Source organism: Mustela nigripes, chromosome 15 (assembly GCF_022355385.1).
Source record: "Mustela nigripes isolate SB6536 chromosome 15, MUSNIG.SB6536, whole genome shotgun sequence".
NCBI lineage: Eukaryota > Metazoa > Chordata > Mammalia > Carnivora > Mustelidae > Mustela > Mustela nigripes.
Window position 1 is genome coordinate 1,671,567 of NC_081571.1, and position 21,974 is coordinate 1,693,540.

Genomic DNA, 21,974 nt, shown 5'->3' on the forward strand with positions numbered 1-21,974 from the left:
ACACATCTGACCACGGAGCCCCAGGGCACTCACTGTGGAATCCACTTTAGGAAACACCAGCCTAAATTGGAGGATTTTTACTGAATGGCTGACAAAGGACCCAGAAGAAAGTTTTTTTTCCTCACTCAACATGATCACTCTGAAATATATCAATTATCAAAATCAAACACTGTCTTTTTCAGAAAGACCAGAAGAAAAAGGATATCATTAGGCAATCAAAATTTTTTATTCAGAATAGGCATTAACAAAATGAAGGTCGGTGCCTCATAGATATAGGCCACAGGGTGCTCAGAAGCAGATTAGAAAATAATTACAAAACTACTTTGCAGATTAAAATAAACTTGAAACCACAATCATTGGCTATAAAATGCAGCCATACAGAATCACACTAAAAATAAAAGGTAAAAATCTTCAGACGATTTGCTCCCTTGCTTTGCCCAGGTTGCAGGGAGTCAACAGCCCCTGGAACCCAGTGCAGCTGTGACACCCAAGGCCAGGGCATGACCAGAAGACCCCTCAGCCCCACCACTGTGGCCTGCAAAGGGGGGAGGTCGAGCTCTGGAACTGCAAAAAGAGCACGTGGATCCCCACAGCTTCAGAGCAGCTGGAATAAGTGCTTGTAATCCCACCACCAAGGACTCCCAGTGAAGAAGGATGGCAGCTACTGGGGCTGCATCTGTCTTTTCAACTTGGCAAGTCTCAGAAGACACTCGTCCCTCCACTGCCTCCTGGCAGCTAAGTGCTCTGGATCATTGGGAACTTTCACACACATGGCCTGGGAAGAGGAAACGTAATGAAAAGAAAAGAAAAAGAAATGAAAGAAAAAAAGAAAAAACAAAAAACAGAGCATGAAGAGGAACTCATTTACCAGGAGAGTAACTGTTCCTATTTATGTGAACTGTGGATTTACATTCAAAGACAAAAGCTTAGGAAACCCCCCAATTAACTAACTTTCCAAATCCCCAGAGGCCTACAGCTCCTCAAGACAATCAAGATGAGCTACCTCTTCACTAGCCACACTGCTCTAAGGTCTTCTTTGACCCTGGTAGGACAGTGGACAGGCAAAATTAGGATGGAGGAATCACCGAAATCAAAGGCAAAGACTGGCTACAAACAGAACCTCACCCATGGCTCAGCCAGCACAGCTCTCTATAAGAAGTCTACATACCTGATTAACTTTTTCAACTGTGGCCCGAGAAAAGTCTGGAATGGGTCCAAAAGTCTTTAGGACATGTTGCATGCCTTCACTGTATCTGTCACAATAGCTTAACATACCTGAAATCACACGAAAACAAGAATCCACAATATCAGCAAGAACACTACATGACTCCAAATTAAGAAATCTGTTCAGAGGGTCTCACCCATTAGTGCATTCTTTTCCTCTTGCAGACGAAGGAAAGGTATAGGGATACCATCCACCTTGGTCAGCCAGCACTGGGGAATGAGCAACCTCACCAACATCACTACTCAACCTTTGCATCAGATCCTGAAATCCTAAAAACAATGGGACCCTGGGGCCTCCGTCAGTGCCTCTCATGGACTGTCCCGTGAGCCTGTGTTCCTGTACTCACGGACTGAATACCACAGGAAGTCCTATTTTCACCAAAAATACCTCCTTCAACAATGTGTCCACAAGGTGTGTCAATGGCTTGCATGCATTTTCTAACAACCAGAGATGTCAAAGTTCAGTCGAATCTATCTACCATTCACTCTTAACTCTGTAAGTTCTAGTTACCACTTTACTGGGTGTCTACCAGGCAGGAGGTTCCTCAACCCAGGCTGTACTTGGAGAGGCGGGCTCCGGGTGAGCGCCTCAGCTTTGACTAGTGGATGACACCATCCCCCCGTCACCCACGCCAGGGGACATCTGTCCCTGGCTACACTGCTCTGCAGACCTTCTGCAGCTGCAGGGCCCTCGGGCGGCCAGTGTCTCGGATCCTGAGATAGGGCCCTAGGATTCTGATAGAGAAACACCTGAAAAGGCGGCTTGTCCTGGAGCAGGGAGGGAGGGAGGGAGAAGCCTGGTAGCTCAGAAGCAGCTGTGGGCTGTGAGAAGCCAAAGCTATTTTCTGTTAGAATCTGAGATGTGCGCTGAAGAAACACCATCAGGCTGCATCACCTCCCAACAGCAGGGCAGGCTTGCCCCGACCCGCTCTGCCCAGCAGACTGCAGAGCTCCTCTTGCACTTGTCCCCTACCCCCAGCCCCAGGAGGCAGCTAAGGCAGGCCTGCACTTGGCCATGAGTCAGCTCTGAAGCCAGGCCCAGGTACATGAAGGAGGTGTCTCCAAGTCCTGGGGCCCACTGGGGATGGGGGCTGAGCCACCTGCCGTTCTGCTTTTGGCCCATTTTCCACATTTTTCAAAGCCAAAAAGACTGGGCAATCAGTCAGTCAGTCAGGCTGAAAAGGTAACAAGGGAACAAAGGAAGCCGTAGAATGTGCTGCGTGCGCTCCCAGAGCCTGACTCTCACCTCCCCCGTAGAATTTGCTGAGCTCCCAGAGCTTGACTCTCACCTCCCCCATGAGAACTGTGTTATGATTAACTTAAAATAAAAATGACCATCACTGGATATTCTTTTTAAAAAGGCAAAAACCAAACCAAAAACCAACCAAAAAAACCAACCAACCAACCAAAAAAACAAAAAACCTAACAAACAAAAAACAGCTTCTTTGGGGTTTAGTTTTGGTGAACCTACACTGATATGAAAGCCTAAACTCATTCGGTGTCAATTTTATTTGGCTCAAATAATTTTCTTTCCCTTTAAGTATGCTAAAATTATATTCAATTCGCTCTTAGAAGAGAAACCATTTTGAAGGGTAAACATTTCAAACATACCAATGTTTCTGACATTAGCACCTACAATGAAGAGATGGACACTCTTTACAATAAGGAGTTTCAAAATAATAATAATAATAATGAGCTCCATTTCATTTAACATAAGCGTAACTTGGCAACTCAGAATTTGGGAAATCTCCCTACTTGTACCAGCCCTGGCCAGTTAGCCTGAACAGCTTAGCATCTCTGGAACCCAGAAAATAACCTGTACATTTATTTCCTTTTGGAAATTAAATGTTTATTTCAGTCTATCCAGTTGTTTATATAGTCAAGCAAAAGGTGATAAAATCTAGACATAAATGCAGTTTATTCCTTTTGGAGGAGCAGAGACACAAAAATCGAGAACGTTGTCAAGTTATCACATGAGAAGAAACCAGGGAAGAATTGGTGTGGCTATGAATCCCACACTCACACTGAAAACAAGCTCCCTGGAGGCCTTCCTGGGAACCAACTGCACCTGCCCGCACATGCGCAGCAGGAAATCACAGCATTCAATTCTGTACTGCATGTTCCTTCTGGAGGGCTTCATGTGTTCTGAATGAGTGTTCACCTTTCACCATCCCTGGGAGGTCCATTTTAATCTCCCATGGACTTTTGAGAACTTTTTTCCCTACTGCCTTTTACAAAATTTTATCGTTTTTTTTTTTTTTAAGATTTATTTTTTAAAGATTTTATTTATTTGAGAGAGAGAGAGAGAGTGAGAGAGAGCACGAGAGGGGAGAGATTAGAGGGAGAAGCAGACTCCCCAGGGAGCTGGGAGCCCAATGTGGGCCTCAATCCGGTGACTCCGGGATCATGACCTGTGCTGAAGGCAGACGCTTAAACAACTGAGCCACCCAGGCACCCCCAAATTTTATCATTTTAAAGGGCATCTATTCCAGGGCACCTGGGTGGCTCAGTGGGCTAAGTCTGTCTTCTGTTCAGGTCATGATCTCAGGGTCCTGGGATCGAGCCCCCCATCAGGCTCTCTGCTCAGCGGGGAGCCTGCTTCCCCCTCTCTCTGCCTGCCTCTCTGCCTACTTGTGATCTCTCTCTGTCAAATAAATAAATAAAAATATTTAATTTAAAAAAAAGAGCATCTATTCCTTCAAAATTGAATATGATATGGCAAAAATCCTAAAATACATTTCAAAACTTCTCCTGTTTTGTTCAGGAAATATATAATTGTTCAGGAAAAATATAATTGTATATTTTCACTCTTACTAATACAAAGACACTTTCTATCACATGCACTCAGGTTCTTAGGATGAAGATTCTCCTTGTTTGTGGTGAAGCAAAGGAACCAACAGAGCAGGTGTGTCCAGACCCTCCCACTTCACTTGTAGGGAAGCCTGACACCCTTAGAAGGGCTCTCTCACTTGCCCAAGTTCATGGTGACTTAGAATCAAGATCTGCACTGTGCCATGCTATTTACAATGTTCCAGGACATTTACTGCTGTCACTGTTACTTGTAAAATTTCGTCTTCCATTAGAGAAGTAGTAAAAGGAGGGTTTTACTTCATCTCCAGCAAGAATTTTGGCTTCCTTATGCTTTGAAAGAATTGAGTGGCAATCATTCCACAATACCAATTTCACTGTAAATGTCAAGGAGAAGAAACCACTTCACTTTTTATCCGGCTAGCATGTCCTTCCTTTATATTACTATGAAATTTGATCTTCCCCTATAGTTTTTCTTCTACACTTCCTTGCTCTCTGTCCCCCTGTTCAACAATATACTTCCCAAAATTCTCTAAAGCTTAGCTTTTTAGATGACTCTGAACCAAATTTAAGAGATGTTTATATGAAATAAGAAAAAATGGAGAAAAGCATTGATTCTCAGGACACCTGGGTGGCTCAGTTGATTAAGTGTCTGCCTTCTCAAAAAATGAGATCAAGACCAGGTCATGATCCCAGAGTCCTGGGATCGAGTCCCATATCTGGTTCCTTGCTCAGTGGGGAGCCTACTTCTCCCTCTGCCTGCTGTTCCCCCGTGCTTGTGCTCTCTATCAAACTAACAAATAAAATATTCAAAATAAAAAGAAGAATTGATTCTCATGAGATTAGACTTAGCTTATTTTGCTGCTTTCTAATTTGGAATTCTTTAGTTGTGAGCCCCCAAAGGCAAGACAGTGTGCTTTCTTGAACAGCCCACGGTGGGTGGATAGGCAGAGAGCCTTTCTCGGTTTGCGTTTACGGAGCAGGCACGCAGCCCCATTGTGACTGTGGAAGCACACTCTGGGTGTTCGGTTTCTTGGCATGCCCTAACTGCTGCCCACACCAGAGGAGTCTGGTTTTCTCACAGCGTATAAACCCACACCTACGTGAATTCACCTGTTTTTAAGAGACAGAGTTTCACAGAACTTATTAAGGAAGATCAAAAAGGCCCCAAAGCACAGAGCAACATTATCTAGTTCCCACCTGAGTGAGTGAGACCTCACCTGAGGTCAGGGAGGTGAGGCGGGTGGAGACAGAAACCTACCCGGGGCCCCTCAACTCCTGAAAGTGAGTTCAGCTCCAGGGCTAACAGCTCCACATAAGTGAGCCAAACCCACCACATAGGCATGTCAATTAAGAAGATTAAAGAAAAAATTAAAAAAATTTTTTTTAAAAAGAGAGGGAAAGAGGGAAAGCATCTACATACAGGAGAAAATTTTATGAGGCAGGATGGTAAACATCCGCTTGGACAGGAGATGATTTCCAGAGGATGCCGATTCTGAAACAGTCATTCCCAGGCAGAAGTAAACCCAGGAAGCACCCAGAATGCAGCCAGGAGTAACAGGGGCAGTTCTCTTTGCTGAACTAATGGTCTAAAAGCTTAGCAAAGAAACAAACCAAACTGTTAAACACTGGAGGTTTCACCATTCCATTGTAAAAATGTCTTACTGCATATTCATTCTGTATTTCTTTTGGGGAGAGTTAAAAGAAAAAATCTGTAAGAGTAGTGAATTAAAAAATGAGACCAAACTCTATATGAACAGAACAAGGGACTTCATCTGTGTCAGCCATCTGTCCAAGCATTTCCACCTGGCTTCATTCTCACACCGCCCTTATGAGGTGGGCACTGTTGCCACCCCCATTTTTGCGGTGGAGGAACTCGCTTGCACAAAGCTAGTTAGCTTGGAAGGCAGGGGGGCACCCAGGCTGACCAGCTCCACTGACCAGCTTCCCCATTCTGAAAGCCTGTCCTTCAAGGGGGTTGCCTTTAGAAAGCAGCCAAAAGGCAAAGTAGGCATGCTGGCCTCCAGCTTTTCAGGTGCCATTCTATCAAATTAAAAACACATCCTAAAATATTTTTACCACTTCTAGATAAACTGTAGCTTTAAGACTAATAACTAGCCTGAACCTGAGATGCTGGCTTTATGAAAACAACATCAGAAAAAAAGAACTCCCTCCACACCCCGCCCAATCTTGATATATTCTGGATGACACTGTGAAGAGTAATAAACATTTCCATTGGTTCCAAGCCAGATCTTATAACAGTCTAACTCTGGTCTTTGGAATGCTCTGAAGTTGAAAACTACATCCGTCTCCCATTATCGTATCAAGCCAATTAGGTTTTCTTATCAAATCTTCTTTGTCTGAAAAATTGTTACAGGCCTCCTTCCTGTCTGCCACACTATTTGGTTCTTGAGTTTCTGGTTTCATTGGCTTCTGTTTCTATTTGTTTCAGAGTCAAAACTGCTCTCAGTTGTCTCCCTACTGATGTCTCATGATACCCGACCTTTCTTATTTTTCTGAAGAAAAAAAAAAAAACTTTAAAAAGAGAAAAACATGGTGGTTACCAAAGAGTGTCTATATATATAGAAAATGTTTAAATATGTTCACCACTTTTAAGGTTCTGGCTGAAAAAGCATTTGAAATTCTCCAAGACTTTATTTTCATGATACTTCAAAACTCTTGTTTCACTTTTATGAGGGCCTCTTTCTTTTCATTATCTTCCCGTGTTCAACTGTCATCCCACTACAAAAGCAATATTCTCATGCTAGGAGACAGTCCCCTGTTCCTCCAGTGCCTCTCAGCCATGCTCAGTTTTAAGGAAGAGTCAAGTCATTACTCAAGCACATTTGCATGATACACAAGACCAGTCCACTCAAGCCACCATACGTGTCCTTGCAAGACTACGACTGGCAAAACTGCCTTGACTTATTCACTGGAAGTTATACTTCACTAACTCTGGTGGCAAAAATTGAACTATAACCAAGAGATCATGGAATTATAAAATCTAAGTCAAACAGACTCCCAGAGGTCACTTACCCTAACTTCCCACTTCAATACAGGTGTTTCTGCCTGATATTGAAACATCCTGGCAGGTGGGCAACCAGCCCCTTCCTGGCCCATTCACCCACTCGTAGCATAGCCCTCTCCCTCAATGTCAGCTTCAGTTACTAGAAACTTCCTGCCATGTACTGAGCCTAAACCTGTCTGCTGCCACGGCCGCTCTTTCAATATAGTTCCACCCTCACGTAAGACACAGACAGACAGAGGCACGCACTTGCACACACATAACGCGCGCGCGCACTGTTCTCTGGTCACCTTCTCCTGGATAAGCTCCAGTTTCTCAACATTTTTGTTAAATGTGGACCATGAAGTTGAATACAATATTCCTTTTCTCTTTCTACATATGTTTTACATGTTAATAATATAATTATTAAAATAATATGGCAATAGTTGTAGAAAATTATGATAACACAGAAAACCAAAAAGGTAATAAAAGTTACTTATAATTTCAACACCAGCGATAGCAAGTGGTAATGACATTTAGGTGATAGTTTCCTAGATTTTCATTCATAGCTTTTAATTTTTTTTTTAGTTTTAATTTAATTTTATTTTCTCAGTGTTCCAAGATAAAATTTATTTTGTTTCAGTTTGAGTCCCTGTTTTTCAAACACTTAAAATGTGGCTGACCATTTCATTCTTGAAGGCTTTCTCCCCTTTCTCAACGGAGCTTTCTGTTAGAGTCACTAGACCGTGGGCCTGTACCTACCTCCCTGGGCCCTTTGAAGTTGGCTTCTGGGGTAAAGGATGGGCCTGCCCTGAATGGCTGTCCATGACCTAAAACAGGCAAGTCACACAGAGAAGCTGCTCATATTTAGGCAGAAGATATGTACGGCAGAGGTGGTCACTTCCCTTATCGGTTCGTCTTACCTCTGTAAACAATTGCATCACCTTTCTCAGGAAAACCCAACTTTATCTTCTGCCGGGCTGGATGCCATGGGGCAAAGTCTCCATGACAACACCCTCACCTGTCTGTCTTTTCATTCCCACCTGAGTGCTCTCTGCCTACAGAGCCCTGAGGTTCCTGGATTCCATGTGCGCTGACATCTCAGGACATGGCCCCTATCTATGAGTTCCCAGGGCTGGTACTGTCCCCTTCATATGATACTGTTTCTATTCAGTTGTTTTTAAGGAAAATTTTAAAAAAAGGCAAAACTGTACTGTTGACAAAACCCATAAGACCACTGAACAGCACAGAATTCACTACTCCACCCTGATGGAAGCAGAACATACCTTCTGCGTTCAGATGCATAGTTTCTAGGGGTCCGATGAACGCATACCGCATGCCAAGGCCATCTGACATGACAAGGTCAAGGTCACTCGGAGAAACAATTCCTTCCTGAATGGGGAAAATGGGGCAGCACACAGATGAGTCCTCTGGAAAGAAAATTTTTTTGCCTTCACTTTTCAAACTAACTTTAGACTACGATCCCAAAATACTCTCCAAAGTGCTCTAATAGTATTTTCAGCAGACTTAGCATGACAAAACTATAGCATATAAACAGATCCTGAAAAGAGATTATTTTGTGAAATGGTCAAACAGCAACTCACTTTTTCTATGGCTGTAATCAACCTGCCTGTCTTCCCTTCTCTACCTTCTAAGCTGTGTTATCACTCACAGCTTTGGAGAAGGGGGAGAGGATGAAGGGAAGGGGGAGAAGTTAGAGCAGGGTATTGGTAGATATAGCCAAGAAGGACTTTCTATATATTTGCCTGAGATCTGGACGCTAAGATCAGACCCATCAAAAGAACTAAAGAGTCGTTCTCCAGGCTTTGCCTGCCTGCAAGCCCAGCCTTGTTCAGCTTTTAATGAGTTTGTAAAAATGACATTCTTTGATGAAATGCAGCTTAGAACTGTGTGGTGTTGGCAAGGTGGGGCCCTGGAACCTTCCACAAACAAGAATGGCAAAGCAAGAGGCAAGTTGTTGTATGTTCAGGTTAGAGGTCAAATTGGCCCGCTGTGTTACTTGGCCTGTTTTTTAGACAGCCTTGATCTCGCACCACTTTGAAAGGAGCAGGGATGCATCAGCACAAATTTGTGTGATCTGGTGCTCCACTGCCAGTTCCTCTTGGTCTGAGGCGATTTTCACCTTGGGCATTTCAGCTGTCAGGAGGCAGATGGGGAAGCCTTCAGATTTTCCCCCTAGTCTACACTGGTCACACCACTAGAATGACTGCAAAGTCTCCAGTTCATATTTTCTGAGTGGCTTCTTCCACAAACAGCCCAACAGCTAGGCCAAGTCTGCCTTCTGAAAAGCCCACCAAGTGTGGCTGCGCTGGCTGATACCTCCTCCGTTGGCAGCCTCGGTGGCCCCCAATTACTGGAGTCCTGGGGTAGAGGATGAAATGCTCTGCTGTAGAAATCTCAGGTCTGCCCTCCCCACAGGAGTGCATCTACCCAGCACCCATGAACAGGCTCAGACAAAGGACCCACCCCACTCTGTCACATTTGTTCTGGGTTACAGAGCCAGTCCTGTACCTTTCCTTGGTAGGGCTGTCTGTTGTCCTATTTGAGAATATGTCCATGTGGCAGAGGAAAGCTTTCAGCAGAGGGCTTCACCAGGCCCCATGGCCAACAAGGAGAGCCGTCTGCCCTCCAGATGGCCCAGGGGAGGTCTGGGCTAAGCCCTCCATGCTCAGGAAATAGAGGCTAGAGTTCCCCCTGCTGTCCCTCCTCCTCCTCTGGGGTCTCTGTGACATTTCTGCTTTCCAGATTTCAAAGTCACCCATGAGGTTGAGAGAGGAAGGCAATTTGTACCCTCTAACTCGATCACCTACATCAGCTACTGGGGGAAAAACACAAGTGCTCAGGTCCAGGGGTATGTTTGGGTGACCAATGGTGATGTTGGAGTGGGGATCAGAAAGGGGATGGAGCCAAAAAACCAAGAAGACAGAGCCACCCACAAAGGGTGTGTGACTGAGAAATTTCGAGAGAACTACCTTCCATCTGGGCACATGCACCCGAAAGTTTATATCAGCAATGTCCACAATAGCCAAACTATGGAAAGAACTAGATTTCCATCAACAGATGAATGGATCAAGAAGATGTGGTATATATATACAATGGAATACTATGCAGCCATCAAAAGAAATGAAATCTTGCCATTTGTGATGAAGTGGATGGAACTAGATGGTATTATGCTGAGCAAAAAAAGTCAATCAGAGAAAGACAACTATCACATGATCTCCCTGATATGAAGAAGTAGAGATGCAACATGGGGGGTTTTGGGGGTAGGAAAAGAATAAATGAAATAAGATGGGATCGGGAGGGAGACGAACCATAAGTGACTCTTAATCTTACAAAACAAACTAAGGGTTGCTGAGGGGGAGGGGGTTCGGGAGAGGGTGGTGGGGTTATGGACATTGGGGAGGGTATGTGTTATGGTGAGTGCTGTGAAGTGTGTAAACCTGGTGATTCACAGACCTGTACCCCTAGGGATAAAAATACATTATATGTTTATAAAAAATTTTAAAAATTTAATTAAAAAAATAAAAATAAAAAATAAACTAAAAAAAAAAGAACCACCTTCCATCTATCTTTGTGTGTATGAGATAAACAAAGATGAGTACAAACTATACATAAGTGGTTTAAGGATAATTACAAAGCCTACCCCACCCCTAACGCACCAACACCACCATGCCTGTCTTCCCAACTGTATCCTCCTTCCTCCTTCGCAGAGACAAACATCCAGATTTTTTAAGAACCATTTTTCTACTTTTAAGATTTGCCATCTATGATTACATTCCTAAACCACAGTTCATTTTATGCCTATTTTTATCTTCTTGAGAATGGACTCACACATTCTTTTGTGACTTGCTTCTTTCAATCAACTTTATGCATTTAAGATTCACCTGCATTATGCACAGTTGTAGTCTGTCTGCTCTTGTTGAGGTATAAAATCATAGTTTACTTATCCATCCTACGGTTCATGAATATTTGGGAATGTTCTTGTTCCAGGCTCCCGGAGCACACATGCAAGAGGAGAAGTGCTGTCCTAGGGCACAACAGCTTCAATGTTACAGGTTAATGCTAAGTGCTTTCCAGAGTGGTTGCACCCACACACACTGCCTCCAGCTGCATACATGAGCTCCCATAGCTCCTCAGCCTCTCAACGCCTGATGGTGTCCCACTCACAAAGTGTGATTAGTCTGCTAGGCTCTCATGACGTCTCACTGGGTTTCCTACTTCTCTTAAATCATCGCTACTATAAGTTCATTTGCTCTCAAGGAGAGCAAATTAATTTATTCTGCTTACTCAAATGCTGACAGGTTTTGCCCCCTTCGCTTCTGATAGCAAAGTTTTAAGTGGCGAGGGGGCAGCAACAAGGAGAAAATGGTTTATACAAAGTCTACGTAGTGTCCAAAGCTATCAAGAAAGTAATTTTCAAAGGCATTCCTGTCTTCCTTTCCCTCCTCACCAAGCTCTCAGCGCCACAAGGATGGCTTCTGGTCATCTCTCCAGGCTGCCTAAAGGCATTTGCCATGGCATTCCTGAACGCTGTGAGCTCTGGAATGCCATGAAAGGCAGCCAGGCAGGGGCTCTGCAGACCCGCCCTCACCCTGGCTCTCCCTAAGGTTCCAGGTCAACACCCCAAACAGCCTTAAGTTTCCATACGGTGCTCAGATTGTAAAGGATGCAAATATAGAAGGCATCCTAAGCGTGCCATGCTATTTGCCAAGGCTTTCTTCTCTAATTGTGTTCAGTATGTTTAGAGCTGACTTCAAGATACCCCAGAAGTGAGCCACCCAAGAGCAAAACTTTTGATCTGTAAGTGTGTAAGCTAACAATGACCCTGGCTAAATAAAGCCTTAGCAGGATCCTCCACCTCTGTCACCATGTGGAGGAGGAGCCACACTTTCCTCCAATTCCCAAATATTCTCCAAAGTGACCAACTCTGTTTTATCAGTTACTATTCAGTAGCTGAACAAGTGAGAAGAAGGAAAAGTTTTAGTATCTTTTCTTCCTAATTCCTTCTTTCTGCCCCATTTGGATTTTCTGAAGTAGATTCTCTAGGCTTGAGGTTTTGCCCAGAAGTCCACGCAGAGAAAAGAAATGGTCCTAAGTAGTAATGAAGCCAGGATGCTCTCTGGTCTGGGTTTTGAGTTTACCCCTGCGGCACTCAGTGCTGAGGCAAAGGTTCGCGATTAAGATATTCTGCAGCTCAGACAGCTTCATTTTGCTGTTAAGCTCCACTCCACCCAATCCTGTGACATCTGTGGCCCTCATGCTAATATTATCAGTAATAATCACAATTAGTGATCACAGAGGCATAACAGGTAGAAACAGGCACTTGAGTTGAACACACTGGTCATCGATTCCCTGGAAACAGATCCTACACCTCATGCTTGTTTGAAGACTGAAACTCTACCCACTCCAGTGTGTCTCTGGTTCACTTAACATTTGCAGTACAGCTATTAGTATTTCCTCCATTTTGTGGCCAAATTCTCAAGTCACACATACTAAGAAAAGCCCCAAGTGGTTAAAAAGATTCCGAAAACTCATAGAGCGCAACAAACACTAGATCACCCTTAGTTCAAACCCTGGTTTGCATCATGTCCTGAAAAATCATTCAGCAAGGAGAGGCCAGCCCAAGTGGTAAGGAATCCCCTTTATTGAAACCTTCTTTTCCCTAGTCCCCTTACCTAAAACCTAAGACTTCCTAGGAGCAACCAGCACACACACTGGGTACCTTGCCTGCTGGGAATGTGTGCCCATCCTGGGGTGGGAAGGCAGGACGGCCATCTATGAGTAAGGGCCAAATGCAAGACAGTTCATAAAGTACTCAAACTCCTGTGATAGAAGCTTGAAGTATAATTAAAGGTTGGGGATGCATCAGGAGGGGTCCTACCAGATAGAGACGGCTAGTAGGTTATATATACATAAAGAGATTTACTTCAAGAGATTGGCCTATGTGATGGAGGGCATTAACAAGTCTGAAATGATGATGGTAGGAATCTCCATTCTGCCCTTAAGGCCTTTCAATTGATTAGATGAAGCCTGCCCAGGGTATTAAGAATAATCTCCTGTACTTAAAGTCAACTGAGTAGATGTTAACTAATCACATTTATCAAATGTCTTTAAAGCCACATCTAGGCTGTTTAACTGAATATCTGGGCACTCTGTCCCAGCCAGCAAGACCCTCACAGTGGACAGAAGTTCAGAGCACTGTCCTCCTTTTCAGGTATCTTGGATCTAGCCCTTTATTTGTGGAAGAGAAGGCGAGAAGACACATCAAATGGCCAACAACAGGCAAAACGTTGATCTGGTGTTTAGGACACGGAAGAAGGGGTGGGGGTTCTGGCAAATTTAGAGATGCAGTATTGATGGATGAATCTCCTGGGACTATTTCCCCTATGGATTGCCAGCTACAAAGAATTATTCTTCCTTCTTTCTGATCCTCCCATCCTCTTTTTCAATTTTCTGATTCGATTCATGTATTTTTGGCATGCCCTCATTTTCACTTACTTCCCTCATCTTTCTTCATGCCCTCCTCCTTGTCCACTTCTCTTTTACTCTTTCCCAGCTTTTGATCTTCTATTTGGTTTTGCTCTATTTTTCACCACACTTAAACCTGAATTTTTAGGTTTTTCTTGTACAAATACTGCTCTAACTTGACTTCCACCATCGCCACCAGGAATGCAGGCTTGCTACCCAGAATCTGTACTAAGGCCTTCCACCCCTCCCCAGCCAGAGCTGTTTGAGCTTCAGTGCACTGTCTCAACTGAGAAACGGGAGCCAGAAACAGTTTCATCTTCGGAAAATGTCAGATAATGAAATGCAACAAACAAGGGCACGAAGGTGCCACTGGTGTTGGGTATCGATCTGGTCAGAGACCAGGGACCAGCAGTTACAGGGAGAGCCCACCTCAATCTCTAGAGTGAGGACGGAACAAAGTTAAACTTCAGTGAGCTCCCCTCTCCCCACCACCCCTGCAAAGACGTTTCAGGGATAGGCTACATGAGAATAATCACTGAGGCAGAAATAATTCAAGTATGAGTGAGGGGTCTGGGACTCTTTTTTAGAAACATCCAACTCTGGAATCCTGGCGAATGACAGAGAAAGTAACAGAGTTACAGATTTTGAAGTATAAATTAAGAACTATCATGATGGTTCACAGCATTTCTCATGAGAAACAAACTAGAACCATGAGTTAGTTCCCTTCATTTACATATTACATAGTTTTGTTTTCTATACACTTGGACAAGTATTACTTCTCCTCCACGCAGCATGAAACTGGCTCCAGAGCAAGAGGAGGAAAGACCTGCTCCAACTGCCCCCGCCCACGCTACCTTCCAGGGAGAAGGTGAAGCAAACGCAAGATTTTAATAAGAAAGAAAGAAAAGACTGCTCAGTGCAGCCCCACTACTACTCAAAGGCTTGTGGTCAGGTTTGTGAGCTGCTCGGCTTCTTGCCAAAACCTGTAAGTTTTCTTAGAAGCAAGGCAAAAACATTCCTACAGAATGACTCAAGCAAATTTTGCTAACTTGTGGAAGAGCTGATTGAACACCACATGGCTGATGCAACAGGACACTGATTCATAAAACACCCATTGTCCAGAGACTGCTGAGAGGGCGCCCAGGGGAAAGGAGATGAGAAGAACACAAGATGCACTGTACCGGGGAGGTGGTGGGATGTGAGCCCACGAGTACGATGGATGGCAAAAGACATGGGTCAAATCCTCTGATGGCGTCTTTGCTACAACTGGCAGGTGGCAAAGACATTGTTCCTCTCTGACAGGGAGATCGCACTGCCAGCAGTTATGCTATGAAAAGTCCCAGAAGAAGAGACTAATGGCAAGGATGTTCATGGAGGCATTAGGGTGACAGAAAACTTGGAAGTATCTTAGAACAGTTGACAATAGGGGAAAAAATTGATTTTTAAAAAAAGATCAACTAAAAGAAATATTAAGCCATTAAAAATGGAAACTTGAACAGTATGGTACCGGCACAAAAACAGACACATAGCTCAATGGAACAGAATAGAGAGCCCAGAAATAGACCCTCAACTCTATGGTCAACTAATCTTCGACAAAGCGGGAAAGAATGTCCAATGGAAAAAAAGACAGTCTCTTTAACAAATGGTGTTGGGAAACTTGGACAGCCACATGCAGAAAAATGAAACTGAACCATTTCCTTACACCACACACGAAAATAGACTCAAAATGGATGAAGGACCTCAATGTGAGAAAGAATCCATCAAACTCCTTGAGGAGAACACAGGCAGCAACCTTTTCGACCTCAGCCACAGCAACTTCTTCCTAGGAACATCGCCAAAGGCAAGGGAAGCAAGAGCAAAAATAAACTATTGGGACTTCATCAAGATCAAAAGCTTTTGCACAGCAAAGGACACAGTCAACAAAACCAAATGACAACTGACAGAATGGGAGAAGATATTTGCAAATGACATATCAGATAGAGAGCTAGTATCCAAATTCTATAAAGAACTTATCAAACTCAAAACCCAAAGAACAGATAATCCAATCAAGAAATGGACAGAAGACATGAACAGACATTTCTGCAAAGAAGACATCCAGATGGCCGACAGACACATGAAAAACCAGTCAGAATGGCTAAAATTAACAAGTCAGGAAATGACAGATGTTGGTGAGGATAGGGAGAAAGGGGAACCCTCCTACACTGTTGGTGGGAATGCAAGCTGGAGCAACCACTATGGAAAACAGCATGGAGGTTCCTCAAAAAGTTGGAAATAGAGCAATCATACTACTGGGTATTTACCCTAAAGATACAAATGTAGTGATCCAAAGGGGCACGTGCACCTGAAAGTTTATAGCAGCAATGTCCACAATAGCCAAACTATGGAAAGAACCTAGATGTCCATCAACAGATGAATGAATCAAGAAGATGTGGTATATATATACAATGAAATAATATGCAGCCATCAAAAGAAATGAAATCTTGCCATTTGTGATGACATGGATGGAACTAGAGGATATTATGGAGCAAAAAAAGGTCAATCGGAGAAAGACAACTATCATATGATCTCCCTGATATGAGGAAGTGGAGATGCAACGTGGGGGGTTTTGGGGGTAGGAAAAGAATAAATGAAGTAAGATGGGATTGGGAGGGAGACAAACCATAAGTGACTCTTAATCTCACAAAACAAACTGAGGGTGGCTGGGTAGAGGGGAGTCAGGAGAGGGTGGTGGGGTTATGGACTTTGGGGAGGGTATGTGCTATGGTGAGTGCTGTGAAATGTATAAACCTGGCGATTCACTGACCTGTACCCCTGGGGCTAATAATACATTATATGTTAATTTAAAAATTTAAGAAAAATGAAAACTTGAGAAAAGTATTCCTTTAAAAAAAAAAAGATTTATTGATTTGAAAGAGCATGAGCACTTATGGGCACAAGTTGGGGGAGGGGGAGAGAGAGTACCGAGCAGACTCTGAGCTGAGCTGAACTCGGAGCTCGATTCCAGGGCCCTGAGATCAAGACCTGAACTGAAATCAAGTGTCAAATGCTCAGCTGACTGAGACACCCAAATGCCCCTCAGGGAAGGCGTTCTTAACAGAGAAAAGATAGGAACATAGTAAAATAAAAGCCGTTGACTGCTTTAGGGTGGGGGAAACACAGGTGGTCTTTTTTCCCTTTGAATATTCTTCCAATTAAAATGTTTAAATGGAAACAAATTAAAAACAGGAAGGGAAAGAGAGAAGAGACTTTGTCCCACTACAAGGGATGCTCCAGAACTCTTTAGCCCCAGGTGGTAATAACTGGCTGGTATGTTTTTTCTTACTGTGCCATGGGTATAACAATGCTTTCAGGGAGAAAAACAATATATTACTGAGTCTGAGAGGAAAGGAAAAGTCTTGACCTGAAAACAAACACAGCAGAAAGAATGCACCCTTCCATGCAAATGTAAGTTTACTGCAGTCCACGAGGGCAGTGGAGCCTTCACTGGGAGGTTCTCAGGGGACAAAGTTTTCACAAAGAGGTTTGCACCAGGAATATAAGCACACCCTCCAAAACCAGAAGAACAACATGGCCCCATCTCTGCCTGCCCCTCCTTTGTAATTCTAGCAGAGCTTGCAGCCCTCGTGGCCCCAGGTCACGAGTGGTCCTGCTGGCCCACTTCTGCCTATCTCATGGAAGGCAAAGGAGACCAGGCGACAAGGCTGCACAGTTTCACTTGCAGCCTCTCTTCTCTGCCTCTTCTTCTGGGGACCCCTTCCCTACCTTCCTCCTCTGTTTCAGGGGCCCATTCTTGCTGCCTATTAACATTCCAACTCACCCTGGAGGAACTGAAATCCATCATTTATACGGATCAATTACCTGTCGGTGACGATAAGGAGTCAGGAGTTAGAGTAAGAGCATTTTCATTTCGCTTTATTTAAGGGTTATTCAAATACTAGCACTGAAGTTTTTACTTGAAACACAATTGAAGAAATCCAAGCATGCCAAGCAGGTTTTAAAAAATTGAGTGGTTAACATTTTCTTTACGTTTATCTGTTAACAGGGTCTGGAGATGTCTCCAAAATGTTAAATCAGTAGGAGCTCTCCTTTCAACAGAGTGTTGTTGCCGGCCAATGTGGCCACTCAGAAAGTAACCTCCCATAAAACAGTAAATCCTATCACTTCTTACAGACCCTCAGGACTAGAAGGAACTCTAATTAACTGATGATTCCCAGCCAGCAACTACGACCTTCAGAAGAGAGAGAATTGCCATTTCCTCAGGGGCTTCCATCGTCCCTGGACGGCTGTGGGGAGAAATTCTTCAGTGTGTGCCACAGCCGAGTCTAGCTGCTCATCAGTCAGGTGGAAGCCCGGGAACACAGGGCCAGCCTGTACACAGGCAGCACACAGACCTCGGCTCCAGTGTGAAGCAGGAGGAGCTGGGCAAACATGCCAGATGCTGTTTGTGCCAAAAGCCACCAGCCTGCAGGCAGCATCCCAGCAGTCCATCAAGGTATTGTAACACACCTTGAGCGCTATCTGGATTGAGTCTGTCCAACCAAATGGCCGACTATTGCCTCTGAATGGCGTCTACTTAACTTCCTTCTCTCCCAGGGTCGGTGCTGGACACAAAACACTTGCTGAGCCATGGCTGTAGGCTCTGGTACAGTTCTGGGGCTTCTTAGAATGCCAAGATACTCAGTGTCCTTTCAGGGCTGCCCTACAGACTAAAAGCACGGCCTTCTCTTGGTATCTCTGACCAGAAGGCCATGGACAGGAAGCTCTCTGAGCTTAAAGCCAGTGTGAAAGGAGGTCTCAACTAATTGGGAAGATGGTCCTGGTCAAGGAGGTGACACACCTGCTCCAAAAGCCCTATGCTCCCTACAGGTGGGCCAGCGGAGTCCTTGCCCTGAGAAACAGGATAGCAATGAGGAAAAGGACAGTCATGGATGGGTCCATGACAGCCTCTGGGAAACCTCCACAGGGTAAATGAGCTAGAAGAATTAGAGCCAAGAGAACTCTTTGGTGTCCTCAAGTGGTGATGAACTTGCTGCAACAGAGAGGCTGACCCCAGGCTTTGGAAGGCAAGAAAGACAGAGGCCAGGTGGGCACGGGACAGTGGACCCAGGGTGTGTGAATAAGATGGAAAAGTGAGTGTGCTTCAGGTGCTGGAGGAGTGGGAGACAGTTTCCCTCATCATACCAATGTCTGGGCTATATTTTCAGGAGGTACAATAAATAATGTAGAAATGGCAGAAAAATATCTTAAGAAAGAGTTGTGCTGGGTGAATTTTGCCTTGGTGATAAAGAAAAAAGAAATGCAGAGCAGAATAGGGAACAGTGGAGATGAGAAGCTGGAGGACTCCATGTATGCCTCACCTGAAGCGGAGCAGATAACACAAAAGAAGGAAAGACAGCATGAGGCAGGCAAGGGCAAGGGAAGGCAGTGGACAGGAAGTGAGGGGAAACATGCCTTCCCTGTATGATGCCAGGAGACCTGCCCAAGCAAGGCTGGTCCCTGAAGGGAAGCCCAGCCCAGGAATGAAACAGGTAGAGAGAATTGGGGCACCTGGTAGCTCAGAAAGTTAACTGTCTGCCTTTGGCTCAGGTCATGATCGAGGGTCCTGGGATCAAGTCCAGCATCGGGCTCCCTGCTCAGTGGGGAGCCTGCGTCTCCCTCTCCCTCTGCCACTCCTCCATCTTGTGCTCTCTCTCTCTGTCAAATAAATAAATAAAATATTCAAAAAAAGAAACAGGCAGATGGAGGTGGCATCACTTCCGGAAGAACATGAGGCTCAGAGCAGGGTAAAGAAATTCCCAGATCCCAGAGTTCAGGGAACAGAGCTGCTGCAGGCTGGTTCTTTTCAGTCACAAGTAGGTTCAGTCAGACATTTTATACATTATCTCTTTAATTAAAAAAAAAAAACACTAAATTGTTAAGTTTAAATTTTAAAACATATAAAATGTAGAAAACCCTACAGTTGAAGGTACAGTGTGGAGGGCAGGAGCTTGGGTCTTTCTTGAATCCTTTAGCTTCCCTTTACATGACCCACACTCCTACGTGACTCTTCTTGCCAAGTACACAGACATCGCCAATGTCTGAACCGTAATATTTTGCTTAATCAAGCCTCAGCTTTTTCCCCCTGGACACATTCCAGGTTAACCATAGCCTGGAGCAGCCCACAGCATTTCCAACACCTTCTAATATAACCCTACCTTTCAAGTGCCTGTAAGCAACTACTTTGAACATGCTTTTTCTTGTCGAGCCTCTCAAACCACAAGACTACTGTTGCCTTCCCGGATCCTGAAGCCAGTGAAACAAGTGCCTTAGCTTCATTCTGCCCCATTTTCTTCTTTACAGCCTCACTGGTCTGTCTTGTACTGTTTCTCTTCCAGAGAGAAGGCTGAGTGATTGGCAGGGAACATAGTTCCTCAGTCACAGGGTAACTACTCATGGGGACGTTTTATGGAAAAGAGCAGTCAGTGAAATGCTGGGTCTCCCCAGGCTGTCAGAAAACTAGGGGCCACAAAGTAGCCTACTGTCCGATATGCGTTTCTTCTCCAAATGCTGATTATGTGGGAAGTAAACTTCCTGAGGATTATTGTAAACTTGGAGAACTGGCCCTGCACTAACACTGGCTTATTAAAGGAGAGAAGAAATCACCTCCACATGATTGCAGCACATGTGAGAGAAATATAAGAGATGGTTATAGTAGTAAAATTATGATTTCAGGTCATCTTTGCCCCTAAAATATGCATTCGTCCCTTTCTGTTCCTTGTGTCACCTCCCATTACATAGGAGAGCTTGCTGTACATTCTAATTTAAGTGTAGCAGTTCCTGAGGAAGCAGGCTGTTCATTCATCTGGCCAACTCAAGCCCAAGTGCACGCTGCACAGGTACACAAGATTTGCAAGTATGAGAAGCCTGCTTATTCCCGGCTGTTACCCCGGAGGGACCCACTGGTGTTCACACAGGCCCATGACTAATAGGAAAACCCGGCCATGATTTGCATCCCAACTCCAGAAATCAAAAGGCTAGATAAGGGTGGCTGATGCAAAGTGCGTGGCCGGTATGACAAGGAAGACACCATCTGGGCACCCATCCCCACCAGTTCCACAGGACCCAAGAAAGGCCGGCTTTGATTTGGAATAATGACTGACATCTCCCGGGCAGTTACAACCTAGTATTCTTTTGTTCTAATGTGTTTGTGTTTTAACTGAAGTGAAGTAAATCCTTTTTTAAAGTTGATTTTCATATAAATTTTGGGATAACCCGAGGTATTCAATGTCACAAAACTGGAACCGGAAATCATAGCTTATAAAGTGATTAGGTAACAGTCTCTCCACTAAGCAGAAGCTGGTTAGAGTTGCATGTTTATCTGTCATAGGCCTGAGTCAGACAGGGAGGGTCAGAAACAAGGGACATACAGGGACAGAAGAACATGGAAGGAGAAAATACAAAAGGACAGTAGAATATACTCTATCACACTGAAATTAAACCTGGATCAATTGAAAGTTAAATTAGTATTTAATGTTCTATTAAGGCAAAAAAAAAAAATACTGCCTATAAAACTAAGAAGTTAAAAGGTTTAAAAAAAAAAAGTTCACCTTAAAACAGATGAAATACAACGCATCAAATCTTTGAGATCAGGGTCTCATAGGGGAGAGAGCCAGGGCTCCTCCAGCTTCACAGAGCCTAGGAATGTCCTGCAGAGCTTATTAAAATGCAGAGTCTGGTTCTGCAGGTCTGGGGGTGGGCCCTCAGGGGCTGCATGTCAAACAAGCTACCAGTGAGGCCCCCCGCTGCCTTCCAGAAGCCTCATGTTTGGCCTCATGTTTATAGCCAGGATGGGAACATTTCAGCTCAGGGTTAACACACTGGTGGCAGCTGTTGCATACAAAAAATTACACGGGATTTAGGGACTCAGAAAGCACGGGCATCGTTACCAGGACCACAGTCCATAACACTTACAAAACCACTTTATCCCAGGCATGTCCTAAGCCCTTTTCCATACATGACACTGTCCAATCCTCCTCACCTTCCAAGGAGAAACAGACCCACTGGTGTCGCCGATCACAAGTGCAGACACCAAGGGCCAGAAGTGGCACAGGTGTGGATCCCTACTAGACTAAAGCATGCGGACAAAACCATTCACTCTCTTGAGCCAGTGTCTTCATCTGTAAGGGCAAAAATAAGAACGTCTCTCTCGTGGTTTTAAGATGGGATAATCTGCAAATATCTGTAAATCATGAAAACTATAAATGAAAGAGCTTTGTAAACTTTTAAATACTACACAAACTGATGAGGAGACGATCCTCAGGGGCTCCCTGTGGTAGTCTCATAATTATATTCAACATTCCTCTGTGATAGTCTCATAATTATATTCAACAGAAACCCCCGAACAAGTTTATCATAGAAAGTTTCCTCGGTTAATTTTACTACATGATCTCTGAGACACACTCTATTAACT

The 21,974-nt window shown here is 44.2% G+C and overlaps 1 protein-coding gene across 1 annotated transcript in view; it reads right to left on the minus strand.

Moving 5' to 3' along the window:
- Window positions 1-204: 204 nt before the first annotated feature.
- The window catches only part of CRYL1 (crystallin lambda 1), a 147,409-nt gene continuing 125,639 nt past the window's right edge, over window positions 205-21,974 (minus strand). The window contains exons 6-8 of the mRNA XM_059377505.1: window positions 8,323-8,428; window positions 1,169-1,275; window positions 205-775 (exon numbers count right to left, since the gene is read on the minus strand). Coding sequence (XP_059233488.1) covers window positions 662-775; window positions 1,169-1,275; window positions 8,323-8,428 — 327 coding nt within the window. The 3' untranslated portion in view covers window positions 205-661. The remainder of the gene's footprint in view (window positions 776-1,168; window positions 1,276-8,322; window positions 8,429-21,974) is intronic.